The following is a 23,061-nucleotide window of genomic DNA, read 5'->3' as shown; positions in this document are numbered from 1 at the left end:
CAGCTCGCCCCCTTTGGTGCGAGACCCGAAGCGACGGATTGCCCATCGCTAGCCGGGTCTCGCGCATGCGCACGACGGAGCCGGCTCCGTCGTGCACATGCGCTGTGGGCCACCATCGACCCGGCTGCGCGCGCTCAGCGCTTGCGACCGGGTCTGAATCAGGCCCTGTATCTGGGAGCTGTATAAAAAGGACCAGATCCTACAGACTTTGCAGCTTTTTCATAATCAGACAACTGGGCCTCTAATAATAAGAGGAGAATTAATATATAAAATGTTATTTCAAGTTTAAATCATTATAAGGTCAGGGTTTAAAACATGTTATTATTGTGAAGGCCCCACCCGGCTGCTTCTTGATGCCACCCGGCGGGAAAATTTTTCTGAGGAGAACACTGAGCCTGGTCATTAGGCGTTGTTGGTACACAAGTGGATAGTCAGTAGTAAGCCAGGTTGGTAAACAAGTGAATAGTCAGTAGTAAGCAGTGTCGGATCCCGGGAGGGGGGAGGCGATTGAAGCGATCGCCCCCCCTAGCACAGTCCATTCTGCATTGAACACAGTGCAGGCTGTGTGCCCTCACTGCCCCTTATCTAGCTGCACCGCCGACGGAGGATGTGTGTCACTGTATTACACACACTGCTGGTCTCCCGCTTCCTCCCTGTCCCAGCAACAGTGTGACACACACACCGCTGGCTGTATGCGCTCTACTTTTGGTTAATTAGATGGGTTAAATACCCGGCTATAGTGAGGACGGGGTGAGGCAGGAGAGCAGCCGAGGACCAGCAATGTAGTACAGTGAGAGTGAAACTCACGCTCTGGGCGGGATCTCAGGAAGGGGAGGAGTTAGTCACCCTCGGTGGGGCACACTGTCTGTAGTACGAGAATGACTTCCCTGTGTGAGGCGGCTCAGGGGCGGGTGCTGCAGATCTGCTCCGGGTTTCAGCTGCTAAGGTAGGAGCAGTGCTCAGTCAAGTGTGACAAGTGAGTAAGTGATGGTCTGTATATAAGTAGCTGCCTCTCCGGTCCTAACACGCAGCTTTATTATATGCTGAAGCTCACCCCTACCAAATGTCAGAAGGGCCGATGGGCAGATGGGCTGGTCTGGCCAATTTCGCAGAGGGGGGCCCGGGTGGCAGGAGCTTTGAATTTGTTGCTGCAAGGCCGCCCAACAGTCCACAGCAGCCCTCGAGAATGACCGCTCTGATCTCATTCTAATCTAGCACTAGTCGCAAGCCAATGGGAGCGCGCAGACCAGCAGCTCCTGCTGATTGGCTGCCGGTCCGCAAGCTCCTATTGGTTCGCATCCGGCGACTATCACCCACCCTGAAAGAACAGTCTAGATCCGCCCCTGGTAGTAAGCCGGATTGGCACACAAGTGGATTATCAGTCATAATCCGGGTGGGTACACAAGTGAATAGTCAGTAGTAAGCTGGGTTGGTACACAAGGGAATAGTCAGTAGTAAGCTAGGTGAAGGATGAGTGGTGGTATCCTGTCCTTCACTAAGCACTGGATTCTGCTATTCAGGACAGCTGCAAGCAGCACCAGATTAACAATGGGGCGGATGGAGCTACAGCTCCAGGCCTCCACATAAAAATAGGCCCATCAACATGACAGCATGATTACCAGCTGCCTAAATGGCCATAAATAGTTTTTCTAGTATTCCCCCTAAAAACAAATTATGCAATTTTTCTATTTCTTTATAGTTAGGGAGGGTGTAAACACCAAGGTGACTTTGACCACACCCACACAGCACAGATCACAGCTCTTCCCCTTCTCAGTATAGGCCCTTGAACATTTTCAGCTCCAGGCCCATGTGGGCCTTAATCCGGCCCTGGCTGCAAGGCCACCCTGGTGATGGGGCAAATGCTTATTCCTTGGTCATGACGCTAATTAGTAAAGGCAAGAACAAAACACTTGTAATTATTCAAACAGGTCATGGTATAACACAGATGCCAGAAATTAGCTAGTAAATCCCCCTCTCATCACTACTTACACCTGTTTCTGACAAAACGGTTGCCATCATGTGGTACCCATCCCTCTTCCTTTTACTTCTACAAACTGGTGCATTTTTCTTGCATTTTTATTTTACTTTTACATTTTTTATACAATCGGTCACTCCTTTTTATTTACTTTCAGAAGTAGAAAAATGGTGTTTACTACAGTAAGGTAGAATAAAGGCACGTATGATATAAGGTTTCCAAAGGAAATTTGGAGGATATCCCCAAAAAACACCTGTTTTGGGCACCATTCCAGAGCATTGGAGCAAGTCCGGGAGTCTGGAGGAGCAGCAGAGGAACCTAGCACTGCCCCGTGGGCATACAGTATATGTACATATTGGTCTATTTATACACTGGATAGTGTATTATTATACGGTATTAATTAACCCTATTGATGGTCTATAGCAGTGCACCCCTAACAGTGCATGTTTTCCAGATCTCCTAGTTGGTACACAGGTGTATTTATTACTGGCTGACAAGTCCCACAAGTGGTTCTGAATATTTAATTTGGGATACTGAGAAGAACATGCAGCACTAGTAAAATTCTATTATATGACTATTTCTATTGTGGTCATGGTGTGGGCAGTGGAGTGGGGTTTCCAGGCAACCAGCTGAGCCCCGCCCCCCAACCACACGACCGGAGTTTGCCAGTGCAAGCGGCAATAAGAAATTATGATTGTCTGGTCTAAAACCGGATAATTAATAAATATGAACTTGCTCTCCTCTGCCAACTGTCGACACTCCTGTTATTCCTTTACTACCTTGGTCTCTGGCTGCGAATACACACTCCTCTGTATGCAAAGTGCTGTTTCACATGAACGGTAGAAATATTTCTTCATACCAATTCCTAGCGATAGCAGATGAGATGGAATTTAATTATCTTCATCCTAGAAATCAGACCAGACATATTACCTTTTTGTTTGGTTGTATATTTACTATCTTTAGAGTCCACGTTTTTGATTTATTATGATAACAAAAGAATAGGAGCAATAAACTCTTAACAATTCCAGCTTAATGTATGTATATAATAATACTGTACTAAACATAGATGTGTTGGCATGTACGAACTGTTATAACAGAGTGGAGATGTTACATCGGCATAAATTTATTCCATCAGTAAAACTGTCTTAGATAAAATACAATATTAATATATATATATTTCTGTGCTTAGAAATCCAAGGTATATTATGAAGAGGAACATGGAGAAATATTTCATATGGGAGTTTGGTGAAAACATTAATCAGCAGAGCAATGAAATGTCACCAGGATGCGAGACAGTGTTCTCTCCCTGTATTTAAAACGATTCTTTTTCTTTCCGAACATTTTATGTACAGCCCAGTGGCCACTTTGACCTTTTACAACTGAAACTCGAAGAAGTGGCACAAAACAGGCTTGAAATATTATCAGCTGCTACAGTACACTAATGCGGCCTGACAGTGAGAGCAGGCAACAGAGGGTAAAACCTCAAGGATTAAAATATGATTAAAGGGATTAGTGACAAAGGGTTGATATAGTGATAGACAGTATCATGCTCAATCCTTTCGCCTTCAGATATCTATAGTGTTCCCGTGTCACTGGCTTGTGAGCTGTGTTAACACTTACACTGATATAAACAAATGGTTTTCTTTGATGCAAATGTCATTTTTATTATTATTAATTTATTTTTCTTAGTGTACCACAAGGTGTGTTGTTTAAATGGGATGTAGTTACCATCCCGACTGTCGTGATGCCGGTGCCGGAATCCTGACACCAATCAGAATCCCAGCGCCAGCATCTCGACCACCAGCATCCCGATGGTAAGTAGTGGGGTTAGGGGGAGGGTTAGGGGTTAGGATTAGGCACTAAGGGGAGGGTTAGGCACTAGGGAGGGGGGAGATTAGGTTTAGGCTAGGCGGGGGAGAGATTTAGGTTTAGTCACCAGGGAGGGAGGGTTAGGTTTAGGCATCGGGGAGGGAGGATTAGGTTTAGGGGTAGGGGGTGGATACTTACCTGATAAATACGAAGATTCGGCACTGATGAATAATAATATGATAAAGATATATAGAAAAGAAGATAAAACCTCTAAACCAAAATTATGGTCAATCATACAATATTTATTTATTCGATGACCCTTTGTTGGTGGTGCACCCAAAGAATTTGTGTAATACACATACAAAACCGTTGCGAAAGGCAACAAAAGACAAAAACTATCTTTTTGGGGCACTCTTGAAAAAAATATTTTTTTCAAAAAAATTGAAGATTATGATATTGTGGTCAATAAAATTTAACCTTTATTAAATTCCCTCTAAAATGAGTGGTAATTAATACATTCCAAATATATAGTCAATCACAAGACATTTTATAGAACACACAGATCATATTGAAATAAATACATGAATGTATGTTTGAACTTTGAAGGCAAATCTTTTTTTCATAAATCTCTCTAATAAGCCCTGAGGCAAAAATAATAGATATATAAAGAAAATGTATAGATTTAATCTAGCCTTCAGGGATATGCAACCACTCCAAAATAACGAAAAAAATAAAAATAATGATACAGCCTCTAATACATTGTAGGATGAATAATGAATGATCACAATACTGTATTCTGGTACACAATAATCTCTCTCTGCTTAAATTAATTGATAAATTGCTGTCTCAGTCAAGTTTAGGCACTGCAGTTGCCATTGAATAAATCCCTTAAACCAATTGGTCAAAAGTCCCAGACTGGTAATAAATGACTATTCAAGCTTAGTGCTAATATGACATATATGAGTACATGGTAAATTCAATCAGAATCAAATTGCTACGAGTTAAAGAGAAACGTAATCAAATAAAAACCTGTGTAGACAGATCAGTTCTTAAACCCAAATAAATGTTAATCATAAACTCCATCCTCAAAATAGTCAGGGTTCGTCTGAGACACATATACATAAATGAGCATACAACAAGCATGATTGAACTGGAAACATATGTAAGGATTGACCTGATTGGAGCAAAATATACAATAAAATCACAGGGTTGACCTGATGAATGCAAAATATACAATAGAATCACTTGACCCTGTAAGAACAAGTCTAGGCTGTAATGATACTCAATACCACATGATCCTTGAAAGTGATACAATTGAATTGGTATAAATAAATTCATTGACCGACTGGTAGGGTATATAAGATATCTCAAAACACTTGTATCAAATCAGTGAAAAAAGTAAGGTCCAGGGTAACAAGAGGGGCGACTATCCACTTCTACTTTCCCCCATCTAAGGATCGAACAGGGGATGAGAGGGAGGAAGACGCTGACCCTGGAAGAAACAACAGCAGCGCTTCTGCTTTCTGGGTCATCAGCCGTGTCTTGACTCCTGTTACCATGCTGGCATTGCAGGAGAAGTCACCGGCATCCTCCCAGATGAGAGAGCGCTATGAGGTAAAATGAAGGAGAGTACCTTGTGACCACAAGTCCGTCACCAAACCTCAGGCGAAACCCGCGTCCTTCCATCAGCTGCCCGAGCAGCAGCTTTCACATACACCACTCCAACCTCTCTCACACGGACTTGTGGTCACACGGTACTCTCCTTCATTATCAGGTGACCAAGCCTGTGTAGGCAAACCGCTTACACCGACGGAGCTGCTTGCTCGTTTTAAGCAGCCCAGCAGATACAGCACGATACAACCGTAATCTTTACTTTGAATACAGTGACAGTTACCCTCCTTTACTTTTGCTACATAGCCGGGAAGAGACTTCTTCCCTGCAATGCTTTAATAGCAACAGAGGGAAGATACTGTCAGGAGCGGGGACAGCAGAAGCGCTCTCTCTGTTGTTTCCCCGGGGATTAATGTCCACCTCTCTCTCATCCCTTGTTCGATAATTAGACAAGGGAAAGCAGAAGTTGTGTCACATATCTTTTCCCTGGGCTTTCCTTACTTCTGTGACCCACAGACACAATTAAAGCAATGATAGAGATATACTCTTTATTCTATATATTAAGTGGGCACAATTACTACTAAACCATTTGCTGCCAATTTATCTCAGGACATTTGATTAGTCCTAGAGGTAATCAAAAGAAAGTGTATGTTTTATTCTTTTGCAAATATACAATCTGGTATTGTTAAAATGCATTTGTATTTATGTATGTATACAGATATGAGTACTTTGGGGAAGCTCATATAGGTCACACACGTGTTGCCACTTTTCATGGATTTGTATGCAATTTAACTGTTTATGGGATCTGTGAGCTTTATGAGAATAATTATTACTAACCACCCAGTATTAATCAGGAAATTTGGTTAGTTTTATAATATTTTAAGTACATGTGTTTTCCTCTGTTTATGTTTGCATACTGTACTGCAGCATTGTCAAAGGCATTCATATGGTTTCAAAATTCTGGTTCCTGTAAGGTGTCTAGAGGGACTAAGGCCCTGATTCAGAGCCGGACGCTCTGACAGAGCGCTCACTCTGAATCAGGGCGTCTTTTTTTTTTTTAATGGAGCGGCCTCCTGGCCGCTCTCATTGCTGTGGGATGCCACCCACAGCTAATGCGAGCAGCCATTATGATGGTCGCGATGGTCAAGACCATCGCGACCATCGAGCTTGCAACGAGACCCTTGTGGTAGGGTCTCATGGCCGCAAGCCCCAGAGAGCTTTTGGCTCAAACAGAGCCGAAAGCTCTCCCACTGACATCACTTGTGATGTCAGTGGGGCAGGCGCTGGGCGTTCTCATGGGAACGCCTCCGTCTGGGCAGCCACCCCCCCGGCCTGCCCGTCCACCAAAGGGGGCGTCCTGTCACTCAATATCGAGAGCACGCCCCCTTTGGTGCGAGACCCGGAGCGACGGATTGCCCGTCGCTATCTGGGTCTCGCGCATGCGCACGACGGATCCGGCTCCGTCGTGCGCATGCGCTCTGGGCCACCATCGACCCGGTTACAAGTGCTCAGCGCTTTTGACCGGGTCTGAATCAGGCCCTAAGTTATTATGTTCTTTCACTGTCTATAATTACATATCTAAAAACAACTCGATTACATTATGACTGCCTAGAATATGATGTTTCTAGATTAATATTTAATAAATTGCCTAGAATATGACATCATTGTGGGTATCTATGACTCTTCCCTATCAAATAAATTAAGTAATGGTTATTTAATCAAACATAACCGGGAATATGTCAGAGCGACAAATTTTCACCTTAAATCAGAATCACAGAATTATTTCAAATTTGACACATCCATTAATATTAATTTAACTATTTGGATGTGTACCGACTGTATTGATATTATTTTTTACTTGTTGTGATCGTAGGGGTAAATCTCTAACACACTACCTCTTTTTAAATAAGTTTTTCAATAAAAATTAAATATTATGTCTTTATTATTTTTTGTATGATATGATTTTCTAAGAAATTTCCTAAGAGTGCACCAGAAAATACTTATTTTGTTCTTCTGCTTCTCTGCAAACTTTATCATTTATTCAATGGCAACTGCAGTGCCTAAACTTGACTGAGAGCAATTTAGCAATTAATTTAAGCAGACAGAGATTATTGTGTACCAGAATACAGTATTGTGATAATTCATTATTCGCCCTATAATGTATTAGAGGCTGTATCATTATTTTTTTTTTCGTTATTTTGGAGTGGTTGCATATCCCTGAAGGCTAGATTAAATCTATACATTTTCTTTATATATCTATTATTTTTGCCTCAGGGCTTATTAGAGAGATTTATGAAAAAATATTTCACCTTCAAACTTACATTCATGTATGTTATTTCAGTATGATCTGTGTGTTATATAAAATGTCTTGTGATTGACTATATATTTGGAGTGTATTAATTACCACTCTTTTTAGAGGGAATTTAATAAAGATTACATTTTATTGACCACAATATCATAATCTTCAATTTTTTTTTTAAAAAAATATTTTTTTCAAGAGTGCCCCAAAAAGATCGTTTTTGTCTTTTGTTGCATTTCGCGACGGTTTTGTAGGTGGATACTTACCGACAGGTGTCGGTATCCCAACCCTGTCGGAAGGCCGGTGTCTGGATTCTGACCACCAGGATCCCGAGCGCCGGCATCCCGTACTCAACCCAATAACAGTATACACTTCTTTTTTGAAAGTTTTTCAATTAATTTAAGTGTATTGAAGTCAGCATAAAAGTGTGCGTGTTGTGCGATGGTGACTGGACTCTTAAGGGCAGTGCTGGGCAGTGAGGTGGAGCGGTAGAAGACATGGGTGCAAGTCCGCTACTGAATACAAGCTTATCTGTCTACTTATATCAGCTGGAGAACTGTGATTTCTACACCTGATCATCATAAGCAAGAGTGGTTATTTTCAATGGCTTGGTACATTCATAAAGGTAATTGCAATTCAGAATTATATATTCTCAACCACACGGCAGTACTGTGCTCTGTTTTGGGGTTATGTTACATTCTTACCTACTCTACCGGAATGTCCACAACTTCTGGTGGCTCTACCAAACTCTTGGGAGAGTAGACAAGTCCCCCACATACCTGCCGCCGACTGCCACCCACTTCCCGAGTTATGTGGGCGGCCCGGGCAGCTTGATGATTCACTTTGCATTGCAATGCGTCATTGTGGACACACCACCTAATTTTAAAGTGCTGGAAATTTTGGCTTTGTATAGCAGTGGTGTGGCCATTTTGACACAATGGTGGCACCACGCTTTATACACCTCCCACCTGGCTGCCCCCTGCCGGCAGGGGGCAATTTAAATGTTGGCAAGTATAGATTATTACATGTTTTATATATGTTGGCGTGAAGTGATGCGCATTTTGGTTTCTATAAAATTCATTATCCGTCCACAGCTTAAAGTGGAATTAAACCTGAAGGACATTGGCTCACAAAAAACAAGCTACTACACAACGCTAATAAGAGAAGGACATGCCACTAAGGCCCTGTTTCATACAAGTTAAGTAGTGGGATAGGCAGGGCAGTGCCCGAAGAGGGACCTGTGTTTGATGGGAGAGGGGTGCACAATGTGAAGGAAGGCACCTAAGACTCCCAAATCCTCTTTCTCATTTTTATAGGTCCAACCTAAAGTTATGGTTATGAAGGATTATATTTTCACTGTAATTGGACTTTCATATCTTTCTTTAGCAAAAAAGTAGCTGATAATAGGGAGCAATGGCTCAAACTCAGCTGCAGAGTAAATATAATTATGATAAATGTCTGTACTGTCTAGTTTTGCTAATATTGCTATTACTAGTAGCTGATTTATCCATGGCAATGTGTATTTTAGATCTACAGTAGTATACCTTTTAATGTCACAGTTAATGATCAGTGATTGGGTTCTAGTACTGAAACAATGCAGACACCAACAGAATGCCGACATTGAGAATGTTGACAGAGAGTTGATAGCCAATTTTAGGGTTAGAGTTAGACGGCGGTTACTGGTAAACTGCAGTTAGGTTTGGGCTGCGGATAGGGTTGAGCTGCGGATAGGGCTGGGCGGCCGATATGGGCTGGGCTGCAGTTAGGGTTGGGCTGCGGATAGGGTTGGGAGGCCGATATGGGCTGGGCTGCAGTTAGGGTTGGGCTGCGGATAGGGTTGGGCTGCAGTTAGGGTTGAGCTGCGGATAGGGCTGGGAGGCCGATATGGGCTGGGCTGCAGTTAGGGTTGGGCTGCGGATAGGGTTGGGCTGCAGTTAGGGTTGAGCTGCGGATAGGGTTGGGAGGCCGATATGGGCTGGGCTGCAGTTAGGGTTGGGCTGCGGATAGGGTTGGGCTGCGGATAGGGTTAGGCTGTGGTTAGGGTCAAGTTGCGGTTAGGGTTAAGTTGCGGTTAGGATTAAGCTGCAGTTAGGGTTCGTTGTTAAATGTAGGAAAAATCACATTGTCAACGTCTGAATGTCGACTTTTTTATCATACCCGTTTTCTTGTGTGACTTTAATAGGATCATTGCTGGACATTGAGACGATTCAAGGTCCGATTTTGGTGGCAATTTATCAGTATCAGTATCTGGCCATCTTAACACATATAAAAAGCTGGATAGTTGGAAGTCATGATGTCCTCTGGTTGGCAAGACATGCTGGAACTTGTAGTCCCACCCCCTTTGAAAAGCCACAGCTTACTCTACAGCACAAAACTTCAATTTAGAGAGAAAAATGGAAACTAAAAAAAAATGCACTACTGTACCTTGTTTTCTGACCCTTTAATGTTGATGTTACCGTGTACCATCTTTTATTATATCTTATTATTTTGTTTATACTAAATGGTTCCTTTATGGGAGTTTTTTCCCTTGTTCTAGAACAATGATTTTCCTCCTACTCCACAAAGTGCAGCTGCTGGAAATGTTTAATTGATTTGATTTATTAAAAGATATTCTAGAACGTAATAATCTCCTGCCGACTCTGCAAAGTCATCTGAACGGTGATGTCTGTGTTTGCAGCCTGTTCTGCACTAACATGAGTTTCTTTACCCTGCTTTGTCTAGGAGAGAATGTGGACTGTAAATTGGGATTGTCTAGGAAACCGGCAGAAAGAGAACATTGTGGACATTATGAAATAATAGTCCCGTATCTTTGGAGTGGAGAACAGTGGAAGCCAATAGGTACCATCTTTCCAAAGGTTAGTGTTCTTATTTTAATGCTCCTAGGAGATGCTTTTAGCTACACAATGGCGAATGAAATGAGAACATTGGGGACTGCGCTAACAATGTAACAAATGGAAATAGTTCACTCTATTTTCTAAACCCAATGAGCAGCATATAATTGAATGTCAGCTGATTCCTAAGTTGCTATTAGTGGACTGTAGATAGTTATTGTACCATGTATCCTGGTCTGTTCCATTTACACTCGTTACCCAACAATGAAGCGCAGAGATGACTATGCTGCAAAACCTTCTATTATATATAGATATATTTAATGAGTTATGTCATGTTCCCAGTTAAAGACTGGACAAATGGCAAAAACAGGTTATTATCCACAGTGTGTACTAATTATTTGCAGGTTGCAGTCGGTTCGCCTATTAATTGGCTGTTAAAAGTATATAAGATGGCATTTGTATTACTTGCTGAAAGCATTTAAATAATGCCACTATATATTATGGTATGTAGTCATTATGTTGACAGAATGTCAACACATGTCAAGAAAATACCCCTGTTGACATTTATCCAGATTTGCTGACTAAAACTCGGAATAAAGATACTGGGGCTGATTCAGACCCGCTTGCAAGCAGGTCGATGTTTGCCCCCTGTGCATCTGCGAAACCCGGCCAGCGACGGGCGCTCCGTCACTACGGGTCTCGCACCAAAACGGGACGGCTGTCAATTGTGATTGACAGCTCGCCCCATTTTGGAGGCGGGCAGGCAGGGTGGCTGCACAAACGGAGGCGTTCCCGAAGGAACGCCTTCCATTTGAGGGAGGCACCACTGACATCTATTTAGAGCAGGAAGCTCACTGGGGCTTGCGGGAACAAGACCCTACCACAAGGGTCTCGTGCGAGCGGCCAGGAGGCCGGCTCCTTAAAAAAAAAAAAGCCCTGATTCAGAGCGAGTGCTCTGAATCAGGGCCACTATTTGTACCAATGCTTAGCGGGCATAAGGGGGCATTTCTCCTCCTTCATGCTGTCCTAGGTCCCCACTGAGCCACCCAGATGAGCCTGATCCTGGGTGAATAGTATCCGTCACCCCCCATTCCCCCTCTCAGGCCCCTGTGTAAATACTGTGTAAACAGTCAAAGCTTCAGGTTCAGTCATCGAACATACAACATCAAATGCAATATTGCAGAAGTGTTAAAATTATCTAAATGAAGGAACAATTGCACTTTTATTCTACTCTTTATTGAAATTCATTCTGACACTGGATTTTGCACCCAAGGTAAACCAATACATTGCCCCATTCTCTGGCTACACTAGACTAGTGTCACTAGTTATTCCCGCCATCATCTTCCACATACCCAACATCACTCTGCCCATTGGCGTATCTATAATGGCTGCAGGGTGTGCAGTGTATACAGGCCCCTGGGCAGTGCACACCCTGCATCTATAGAATTATACTTCTCTCTGGAGTCCCGCACAGAAGGAGAAATCACCGGGAAAATGGTGCGGTGGCCATTTTCCCATAGAATTGTGCATGCAGAGTAGAAAAGGCACAAAGTCAAAGTATACTGAGTACAGATAAGACGGGGCCCGGAAAAGAGAAGATGGTGCCCCCCGCGTAGTCTGCACACGTGCCCTCTCCTCTCTGGCTCCCCACGTTACACCCAGTACTGTGATTGTCTCTGCTTTGGAACTCCCAGAAGGCACAAATATGGTGAAGGTGCCAGACAATGGGAGGACTGAGGTGACATGCAGGTGGAGCTTTGTATATAGAATTTTTGCTGGGGTGTCATCTTTACTTGTGAGGGGCACAAAGCTTACTCCAAGGGTGGAAATTTTAATCCCACATCTTTCATCCGCGACTGTAGCCATAATTATTATCACGGGGGCGCACACCTTCCCCATGCTACCATGGGTGCAGGAGATGAGATGAAATATGGCACCCACAATGCATATGCACGCAGAATAGCAAGTCACTCTGGCTACACACCTGCAACACACCCCGACACACTCACAAAACGTCTCTCATTATTGCCACCCTATTGCCATCCAGAAACTCACATTTAGCGACTGTAGAGAAATGACTGACATGCCTACAGCTATGAGCCTTCATTCTCAAAGATGCGTATGCAACTACATTCAGACATTCGTGCTGCTAAAAATCAGGCACAGGATGTGTAGGAAGTTGAAAAAACAGAATATAAAGTTTATGAATACCCTTAAATTGCTGCGCACCGGTCCCAGCATACAGTCATCAGTCCAAGAGCCAGTGGTCATCCAAGAAGAATGGCTACTGACTGGGACCGAGACACAGGCTATATACCCTAACAGATCATGATAACAATAATGTAGACAGACAAACATAATTCCATTGGTTCTTGCTCTTGGGTCTTTGTAGTACGCTGAAGTTCATAGGACAGTTCACTAGGGGTATGTCCCAATTCTCCACAGTCTCTTGAGATTACATTGTCTTTCTATAATTGGTTTAAGACACTACATACAGAGTATACATTCTAACCAATAATTTCCTATGATCCATAACCATCGAACGCAAGATGCGACTCCCTCGCTGATAGATTTGTATATCTGGAAATAAACAGTGTGTCAGTATAGTACCAAACATGTCTACCATATATACCTTAATTATCATATACATACATTTCACAACATAATTATATGCTATTAAAACCTCTAATATTAAGTTTAATGTAAAGGAATCTTTTATGAGTGAGTGTATATTTATGATTATATGTAAGTATGCGTTGTGCGTCTACACGCAGCGTAAAAGGTGCGCTGTGTGCAGGGGTTGTGTACAGCGCAAACATGCACTGTGTGTTTATATTTACAATAGCAAAATAGCAACTGTGTATATGTGTGCACGCGGGATGCAATCGGGAAGCCAGCTGACATTATACCGACAGCTGGCTTCCCGACTGTCATATCCCGGCGAGGGTGAATTCACCGGCGTCTAGATATAGACGCCGCTCATTTTACCGATGACGGGAGACTGGCGCCCAGCATCCCGATCGAAGGGATGCTGGGCGCCGCGAGCGGACAGCCGCTTAGGTTTACGGCTCCCGGGGGGGACTTTGGGTTAGGCACACCCCCCCGGGAGGTTAGGGTTAGGCTATGGGGAGGGAGGGTTAGGGTTAGGCACCCCTGGGGGGAGGTTAGGGTTAGGCACCCCCCCGGAGGACTTAGGTTTAAGCAGCGGGGAAGGGGGGGGTTAGGGTTAGGCACTTGGGAGGGAGGTTAGGGTTAGGCACCCTAAGGGAGGGATAGGGGGGTAGGTTAGGATAGTTAGTACTTAACTGGGGGCGATTGGGATTTCCAGCGCTGTCGGGCTGTGCTGCCGGGATCTGTTCCTCTGTCGGCCTGAGACTGCCGGGATTCAAACTGCGCCGGCAGTATTACATACCGCTTCCAATAGAGTTGTCCTGATCAGAGATGGCCAGCAGATACTTGATGGAATCACAATGTAATCAAAGGCCTCTCTCCAGCCTATTTGGAATGTAAATGCTAGTTCCTATAGGCATACAATGATAGTCAGACTTAAACACAATGGTTCATGCAAAACACTCGTCTGCACCTCACAATATGTGTGTGTTTTTCAATTACTAGTCACAGACATGTCCACAAGACTTGTCTCCCAGCACTGGACAAACCTTGAATTTTTTTATATATATATATATATATATATATATATAATATATATATATATATATATATATTGTGACACAGTTAGGTTAGGGGGTCCCTCTCCTGGGTAGAGGACTCCTTCCTTACACACACACACAGCAGCAGGGAAGCAGCACACCAGTCTGGATGCAAGTACAAGCTGGTCGGCGCCAGTCTTTATTGTACAATGTCAGAAATAACACAAAGAAAACATAAACGTAAATCCTAGCCCTGTCGGGGCACTAACTTCACAGGTAGTTCCCTCACTACCAGAACCTGGCAGGGCCTAATGCCCTCACCAGCAACAAAAGCACAGCACAACACTTAGTTAGGTTTTCAAGTGTCTCTGAGCAAACTCCCTGTCTGCTCTCCCAGGTGAGACAATCAGCCCTCAACACACTAGGCTTGTATTGACCACTCTCAGGTGGAAACCCTAACAACCTGTTACCAGGCTCCGAGAACCAAAACCTGGAGTGGCCGTAGGTGGAGCCCTCCCTCTCCTCTCACCTACAACCCCCAGGTCCCAAACCGGCTTTTCAAAAAGCCGAAACTCAAGCCTGCTACAGTGCAGACTTTCTCCTGGGGGTTTAGAACACATAAGACAGGAATCTGGGACCAATGTACCTGCCACAGACCACTTTACCAGTGATCCTATCACATATCCCCCCCCTTTGTTTTGACCTGTGGGCCGGAACAACTGAAGCCCCCAAACAATGAACGCGTGACAACGCATCTGCATTGGCCAGCTGGCTTCCTGGCCTGTGTTCCACTGAAAATTTAAAAGTTTGTAACGCCAAGAACCATCTCGTAATTCTCGCATTACTGTCCTTATTTTCAGACATCCACTTCAGAGGGGCATGGTCAGTGATCAATTTGAACTTTCTTCCGACCAAGTAGTACCTGAGAGCCTCTAACGCCCACTTTATGGCCAACGCCTCCTTCTCCACTGTGGCATAGTTTCTCAACTTTCTGCTAAGATAGAAAATAGGTTGCTCCTCACCCTCCTTGTTCTGGGACAGGACCGCTCCTATACCTACTTCTGATGCATCGGTTTGTACTATGAATTCCCTTTCAAAATTAGGAGTCATCAGGACTGGTTGGGAACACGCTACTTTCAACTCCTAAAAAGCTTTCTCTGCCTCAGGACTCCATTCTACCTTGACTTTTTGTTTGCCTTTGGTCAGGTCAGTCAGTGGGACTGCCATGGTGGCAAAGTTGGGTATAAACCTCCTGTAGTACCCCGTAATTCCCAAGAAGGCTCTCACCTGCTTCTTATTCAGAGGCCGTGGCCAGTTTTGTATGGCATCAACTTTATTGAGCTGAGGCTTTATCAGGCCTCTGCCAATGGTGTATCTCAGATATTTTACTTCCTCCATGCCTAGACAACACTTTTTTGGGTTGGCTGTCAAACCTGCCTTATAGATGGAGTCCAACACTGCTTGTACCCTGGGTAAGTGAGACTGCCATTCAGGACTATGAATGACCACGTCATCCAGATAAGCAGCCGCATACAGTCTATGGGGCCTTAGAATCCTGTCCATCATTCTTTGGAAGGTAGCAGGTGCCCCATGTAGCCCGAAGGGCAACATCTTGTACTGAAACAAGCCCTCTGGCGCTGAAAAAGCTGTCTTTTGTTTGGCGCTCTCGGTTAACGCTACTTGCCAATACCCTTTGGTTAGGTCCAGAGTGGTTAAATACCTTGCCGTCCCTAGTCTCTCAATCAGCTCATCCACTCTTGGCATCGGGTAGGCATCGAATTTTGAAACACTGTTCAACTTTCTCAAGTCATTGCAGAAACGCACACTCCCGTCTGGCTTTGGAATCAACACAATGGGACTTGACCATTCGCTATGTGATTCTTCAATAACCCCTAACTCTAGCATATTTTTAATTTCTTTCGACACCGATTCTCTTTGTGCTTCTGGTAACCTATAGGGCTTTAGATTTACTGGGTCAGTGATGATGTCATGTTTAATGACCGAGGTTTTCCCAGGTACGTCAGAGAACAGCACCCCATTTCTAATCAGAAATTCCTTGACCTCTTGTTGTTGAAATGCCGACAGGGTTTTTGCCACTGTCACTTCGGGAACTAAGGGCCCTGGATCTACTGGAGGGGCTCGGTCGGCCGACAGTACCGTTCTATCTTTCCAGGGCTTTAACAGATTTAACAGATTTATATGGTATATCTGTTCCGGCTTTCTTTTCCCCGGCTGGTAAACTTTGTAATTGACCTGCCCCACTCTTTCTAAGATTTCAAAGGGCCCTTGCCATTTAGCCAAAAGTTTATTTTCCACAGTGGGAACCAATACTAACACTCTGTCCCCAGGAGCAAAGCTGCGTAACCGAGCATTGCGGTTGTATACCCTCTGCTGTGCCTGTTGAGCCTGTTCCAGGTGCTCTCTCACTATCGGCACTACCGCAGCAATTCTCTCCTGCATTTGAGAAACATACTCAATCACCGTTTTGTAAGGACTAGACTGCCCCTCCCATGTCTCTTTGGCAATGTCTAGTAACCTCCTTGGGTGTCTCCCATACAACAAGTCGAAGGGTGAAAACCCGGTGGAGGACTGGGGAACCTCTCTTATGGCCAACAATAAATATGGCAATAAGTAATCCCAATCCCTACCATCCTTGTCGACCACTTTCCTAAGCATGTGTTTTAACGTCTTGTTAAACCTCTCGACCAGCCCATCGGTTTGGGGGTGATAAACCGAAGTTCTTAACTGTTCAATTTTGAACAGGCGGCATAACTCTTTCATGACTTTTGACATAAACGGTGTACCCTGGTCAGTTAGTATCTCCTTGGGTATACCCAGCCTGCTAAAGACATGAACTAGCTCTCTGGCAATGGTCTTGGTTGACGTATTGCGCAACGGGATCGCTTCCGGGTACCTGGTAGCGTAATCCATTATGACCAGAATATACTGGTGTCCCCTGGCAGACTTCATTAAGGGTCCAACCAAATCCATCGCTATTCTTTCAAACGGCACCTCTATAATAGGCAATGGAACTAGTGGACCCTTAAAATGTGGCGTGGGAGCATGATACTGACACTCAGGGCAGGATGCGCAAAAGTCAGATACCTCTTTATGCAGCCTGTGCCAGAAAAACCTCTGCATTATTCGCTCAGTGGTTTTCTCTACCCCTAGATGGCCTGCCGTTATATCACCATGGGCCAGATCCAATACTGTTCTTCTGTAGGCTTTGGGAACTATTAGTTGTTCCACAACATCTTCCCCCTTCTTAGTCACCTGATATAACAAATCCTGCCACATTGCCATGTGGGGATAGGACAAAGGACTATCAGGGTCTACAGGTTTACCATCAACTACTTTTACATTTTCCCTGGCTTTTACCAAAGTAGGGTCATTCAACTGCTCCACGGCAAAGACCTCTCTTCTGACCTCTAAATCAGGCAGACGATCACCTGGCCCAACAACACTTCCCACCTCAATGGGAGGCACATCAGTTGGCGGGCCACCGTCACGTTCCGCATTCTCTAGTTCGCCAACCATAGTAGAAAAAGGGAATAACTCTGACTCAGAAGAAACTCCCTCCTCCACTACATCGACAACCTTCTCAAATGGATTGGGGTTGTTCACCTCTGGAACAAAACGGCTTTCCCACAACTTCCAGAAGTGAGCAAAGTCTCTCCCCAATATTGCATCGTACACCAGACCATGCACCAAACCCACAGAAACTATAGCAGAGCCACATGGTGTCTCGATGTTCACCTCGGCCGTAACATAATATCGAGTATCCCCATATATGCAGGTCACACCAACAGTTTTCCCTGTATGCCTCAAGGGGTTCACCAGCTCAGCTTTTATAAGTGTCACCAAGCTACCAGAGTCTAACAGTGCCTCTACTCGGTTGCCATCTACAGTGAGTACACACATGTGCTTATCAGTCTCAGCCTGCCGGTCAGCCGTACAGGCTGTCTGTGCAAAGAAAGACCCCCTGCGGTAGACATGAGCAGTATCACATTGCATAGGTTCAGTTGTAAGTGGACAATTAGCGGCAATATGGCCGAAGCCACAACATCGGAAACACTGAGTCATATTAATGTCTAGTCGTTTACGGGGCAAGAACCTTCCTGGCCTGGCAGGCCTGTCTCCAGGTTCTACACCCTCAGTCTTAGGTACATTCCACCGCCCAGCACCCTTCTCCCCTGGAACAGTCTTACCAGTGTCTGTGGGAGTTCGCCGGTGCGCCATCGGGGCTCGGTGGGGCATACTCATCAGCTCCTCAGCCGCCACATACCTCTCCACCAGCTCGACCAACTGGTCCGCGGACTTAGGGTCTGCATGGCTCACCCACTTGCGCAGAGTCACAGGTAATGATCGCAGGTACCGGTCCATCACGACCCCTTCCACGATCTGTGGTCCCGTCAGCGTCTCAGGCTGTAGCCATTTTGAGGACAGATGGACGAGGTCATGCATCTGTGAACGTGGAGGCTTGTCCCTATGGAACTCCCAGCGGTGGACCCGTTGGGCACGAACAAAGGTGGTGACTCCCAAGCGAGTTAGGATCTCCTGTTTTAGTTTTTAATAGTCCTTGGCATCAGCCAGGCATAAGTCGAAATAGGCCTTTTGTGGCTCCCCAGACAAAAAAGGTGCCACCAGACTTGCCCACTGCTCCTTGGGCCAACTCTCCCTTTCGGCCGTTCTTTCAAATGCGGCGAGATAGGCCTCCACATCATCGCCCGAAGTCATCTTTTGGAGGGAGTGACTGGCTCGTACGGAGTGAGTAGGGGTGGGAGGACCAGTAGTAACCTCTCTGGGCCGGGCGACCAGGTGCTGTACAACCTCTCTTATGGCCTGGCTGTTTTCCTCAATGGAGACCTGTTGAAGTCTGTTAGTCTCCTGCTGAGCTGCTGTAGCTTCCTGCTGAGCCCTGGTAGCTTGGAGCAAGGCCTTAATAATGTCCTCCATTTTGTCCTGGGGTGTAGGTTGGAAGCTGAACCTTGCCTCTCTGAGCATTGGCTGACGCCTCCTCTATGGGACTCCAAGGACACAGTGTTATTTCCACACTCACAAATTGGGTGTCTGTTTTCCTCTTGCTGCAACTTCAGTGTGTGTGGTTGCCCGCATTCTCCACCATATTGTGACACAGCTAGGTTAGGGGGTCCCTCTCCTGGGTAGAGGACTCCTTCCTTACACACACACACACACAGCAGCAGGGAAGCAGCACACCAGTCTGGATGCAAGTACAAGCTGGTCGGCGCCAGTCTTTATTGTACAATGTCAGAAATAACACAAAGAAAACATAAACGTAAATCCTAGCCCTGTCGGGGCACTAACTTCACAGGTAGTTCCCTCACTACCAGAACCTGGCAGGGTCTAATGCGCTCACCAGCAACAAAAGCACAGCACAACACTTACAGTTAGGTTTTCAAGTGTCTCTGAGCAAACTCCCTGTCTGCTCTCCCAGGTGAGACAATCAGCCCTCAACACACTAGGCTTATATTGGCCACTCTCAGGTGGAAACCCTAACAACCTGTTACCAGGCTGCGAGAACCAAAACCTGGAGTGGCCATGGGTGGAGCCCTCCCTCTCCTCTCACCCACAACCCCCAGGTCCCAAACCGGCTTTTCAAAAAGCCGAAACTCAAGCCTGCTACAGTGCAGACTTTCTCCTGGGGGTTTAGAACACATAAGACAGGAATCTGGGACCAATGTACCTGCCACAGACCACTTTACCAGTGATCCTATCACAATATATATATATTAGGGGTGAGCGGGTTCGGATTTCTGAAATCCGAACCCCCCCGAGCCCCCCCTATCCGAGTCCAATCCGAGTCAGGCTCGACTTTTCCCGCCTGACTCGGATCTGAAATCGAGGCAAAACGTCATCATCCCGCCTTCCGAGTCTCGCGGGTTTTGGATCCTATATAAGGTACCCGCGTCGGCGCCATTTTCTCACTCGGCTGTGGACAGTGAAGAGGGAGGGTGGGAGTTAGGGCTGTGTAGTGTAGTGTAGTGTAGTGCTGCTGTTGTCCACTACTTCAAAGTCCATAGGGGCTGGCTGTGTTGTGCTGTGCTGCTGTTGTTAATAGGGGCTGTGTCCACTACTTCAAAGTCCATAGGGGCTGGCTGGACTGTGTTGTGCAGTCAGTTCTCCATAGGGCCTGTGTCCACTCCAAAGTCCTGTGCAGTGTCCCAGTCCTAAAGGGGTGCTGTAGTGTTGTCCAGGGGGTGCTCTGTCCATCAGGGGTGCTCCCCCCAAGTGCTAAAAAAATAATATATTTTCTGTGTTTGTGAATTGTGTGCGCAGTAGCCGCACGTGCATCAACAAAGTAGTGCCAAGCGTGCGCCTGTGTCATAAGTAAAGGGCCGGTTGGCTTGACCGTTAAGGGTGCTGTAACCCCCGAAAGTACACTCCAGTCCAAACCAAAAAAAAAATTATTTTCTGTGTTTGTGAATTGTGTGCGCAGTAGCCGCACGTGTATCAACAAAGTAGTGCCAAGCGTGCGCCTGTGTCATAAGTAAAGGGCCGGCTGGCTTGACTGTTAAGGGTGCTGTAACCCCCGAAAGTACACTCCAGTCCAAACCAAAAAAAAAATTATTTTCTGTGTTTGTGAATTGTGTGCGCAGTAGCCGCACGTGCATCAACAAAGTAGTGCCAAGCGTGCGCCTGTGTCATAAGTAAAGGGCCGGCTGGCTTGACCGTTAAAGGGTGCTGTAACCCCCGAAAGTACACTCCAATCCAAACCAAAAAAAAATTATTTTCTGTGTTTGTGAATTGTGTGCGCAGTAGCCGCACGTGCATCAACAAAGTAGTGCCAAGCGTGCGCCTGTGTCATAAGTAAAGGGCCGGCTGGCTTGACTGTTAAGGGTGCTGTAACCCCCGAAAGTACACTCCAGTCCAAACCAAAAAAAAAATTATTTTCTGTGTTTGTGAATTGTGTGCGCAGTAGCCGCACGTGCATCAACAAAGTAGTGCCAAGCGTGCGCCTGTGTCATAAGTAAAGGGCCGGCTGGCTTGACCGTTAAGGGTGCTGTAACCCCCGAAAGTACACTCCAGTCCAAACCAAAAAAAAAATTATTTTCTGTGTTTGTGAATTGTGTGCGCAGTAGCCGCACGTGCATCAACAAAGTAGTGCCAAGCGTGCGCCTGTGTCATAAGTAAAGGGCCGGCTGGCTTGACCGTTAAGGGTGCTGTAACCCCCGAAAGTACACTCCAGTCCAAACCCAAAAAAAAATTATTTTCTGTGTTTGTGAATTGTGTGCGCAGTAGCCGCACGTGCATCAACAAAGTAGTGCCAAGAGTGCGCCTGTGTCATAAGTAAAGGGCCAGCTGGCTTGACCGTTAAAGGGTGCTGTAACCCCCAAAGTACACTCCAGTCCAAACCAAAAAAAAAATTATTTTCTGTGTTTGTGAATTGTGTGCGCAGTAGCCGCACGTGCATCAACAAAGTAGTGCCAAGCGTGCGCCTGTGTCATAAGTAAAGGGCCGGCTGGCTTGACCATTAAAGGGTGCTGTAACCCCCGAAAGTACACTCCAGTCCAAACCAAAAAAAAAATTATTTTCTGTGTTTAGCCGCACGTATATATCAAATCGATATAACATAAATGGAGGACCAAACTTTCTCCGATAAAAATAAAATAGAGAAAGATCAAGAACCACTTCCTCCTAGTGCTGAAGCTGCTGCCACTAGTCATGACATAGACGATAACATGCCATCAACGTCGTCTGCCAAGGCCGATGCCCAATGTCATAGTAGAGGGCACATACAATCCCAAATGGCAAAGTTCAGGAAAATGACCTTGAAAAAGACATTTAAATCAGCTGAAGAGAAACGTAAACTTGCCAATATGCCATTTACGACACGGAGTGGCAAGGAACGGCTAATGTCGATCCCTAGTATGTTCATGACTAGTGGTTCAGCTTCACATGACGATGGAAGCCCTCCTCCCACTAAAAAAATCAAAAGAGTTAAGCTGGCAAAAGCACAGCGAAGAACTGTGCTTTCTAAGAAGATATCACAAATCCCCAAGGAGAGTCCAAGTGTGGTGGTGGTTGCGATGCCTGACCTTCCCAGCACTGGACGGGAAGAGGTGGCTCTTTCCACCATTTGCACGCCCCCTGCAAGTGCTGAAAGGAGCACCCACAGTCCACTTGCTGATATGCAAATTGAAGATGTCACTGTTGAAGTACAACAGGATGAGGATACTGGTGTAGCTGGCGCTGAGGAGGAAGTTGGCGAGGAGGATTCTGATGGTGATGTGGTTTGTTTAAATCAGGCTCCGGGGGAGACAGTTGTTGTCCGTGGGATGAAAAAGCCCATCACGGTCATGCCTGGGCAGAAGACCAAACATTCCATCTCTTTGGTCTGGCAATATTTCTATCCAAATCCGGACAACAACTGTCTTGCCATATGTACCATATGTAAAGGTGAAATAAGTAGGGGTAGGGACGTCAACCACCTAGGAACATCCTCCCTTATACGGCACCTGCAGCGCGTTCATAAAAAGTTACTGTCAAGTTCAGAAACTTTGGCTAAGACCGTAAGCAGTCCAGGGACACCTAAATCCCGTTGTCCTGTTGTATCCAAGCGCCTGCAAACCACACCGTCAACTCCCTCCTCGTCAATTTCCTCCTTAGTCAGGATCGGAAGTAGTCCTGCAGGCCATGTCACTGGCATGACTGACTCTCCTATCCGGGATTCCTCTGGAGGATCCTGCATTGCTACGCCTACTGCTGCCGCTGCTGCTGTTGCTGCTGCTGGGAGTCGTTCATCATCCCAGAGAGGAAGTAGGAACACCACTACTTTTACTAAACAATTGACCCTCCAACAGTCCTTAGCGAGGAGGATGAAGTACGACAGCAGTCATCCTGAAGCAAAACGTATAACTGAGGCCT

General features: G+C 45.5%; 1 protein-coding gene across 1 annotated transcript in view; it reads left to right on the top strand.

Annotated features, from left to right (window-relative positions):
- Positions 1–23,061, top strand: part of ADAM12 (ADAM metallopeptidase domain 12) — a 736,937-nt gene that overhangs the window by 90,598 nt on the left and 623,278 nt on the right. The window contains exon 2 of the mRNA XM_088452195.1: positions 10,416–10,549. Coding sequence (XP_088308321.1) covers positions 10,416–10,549 — 134 coding nt within the window. The remainder of the gene's footprint in view (positions 1–10,415; positions 10,550–23,061) is intronic.

This window comes from Taudactylus pleione, unplaced genomic scaffold (genome assembly GCF_031769625.1).
Source record: "Taudactylus pleione unplaced genomic scaffold, aTauple2 ptg000034l, whole genome shotgun sequence".
Lineage (NCBI taxonomy): Eukaryota > Metazoa > Chordata > Amphibia > Anura > Myobatrachidae > Taudactylus > Taudactylus pleione.
This window is presented reverse-complemented; position numbering and strand designations above follow the sequence as displayed.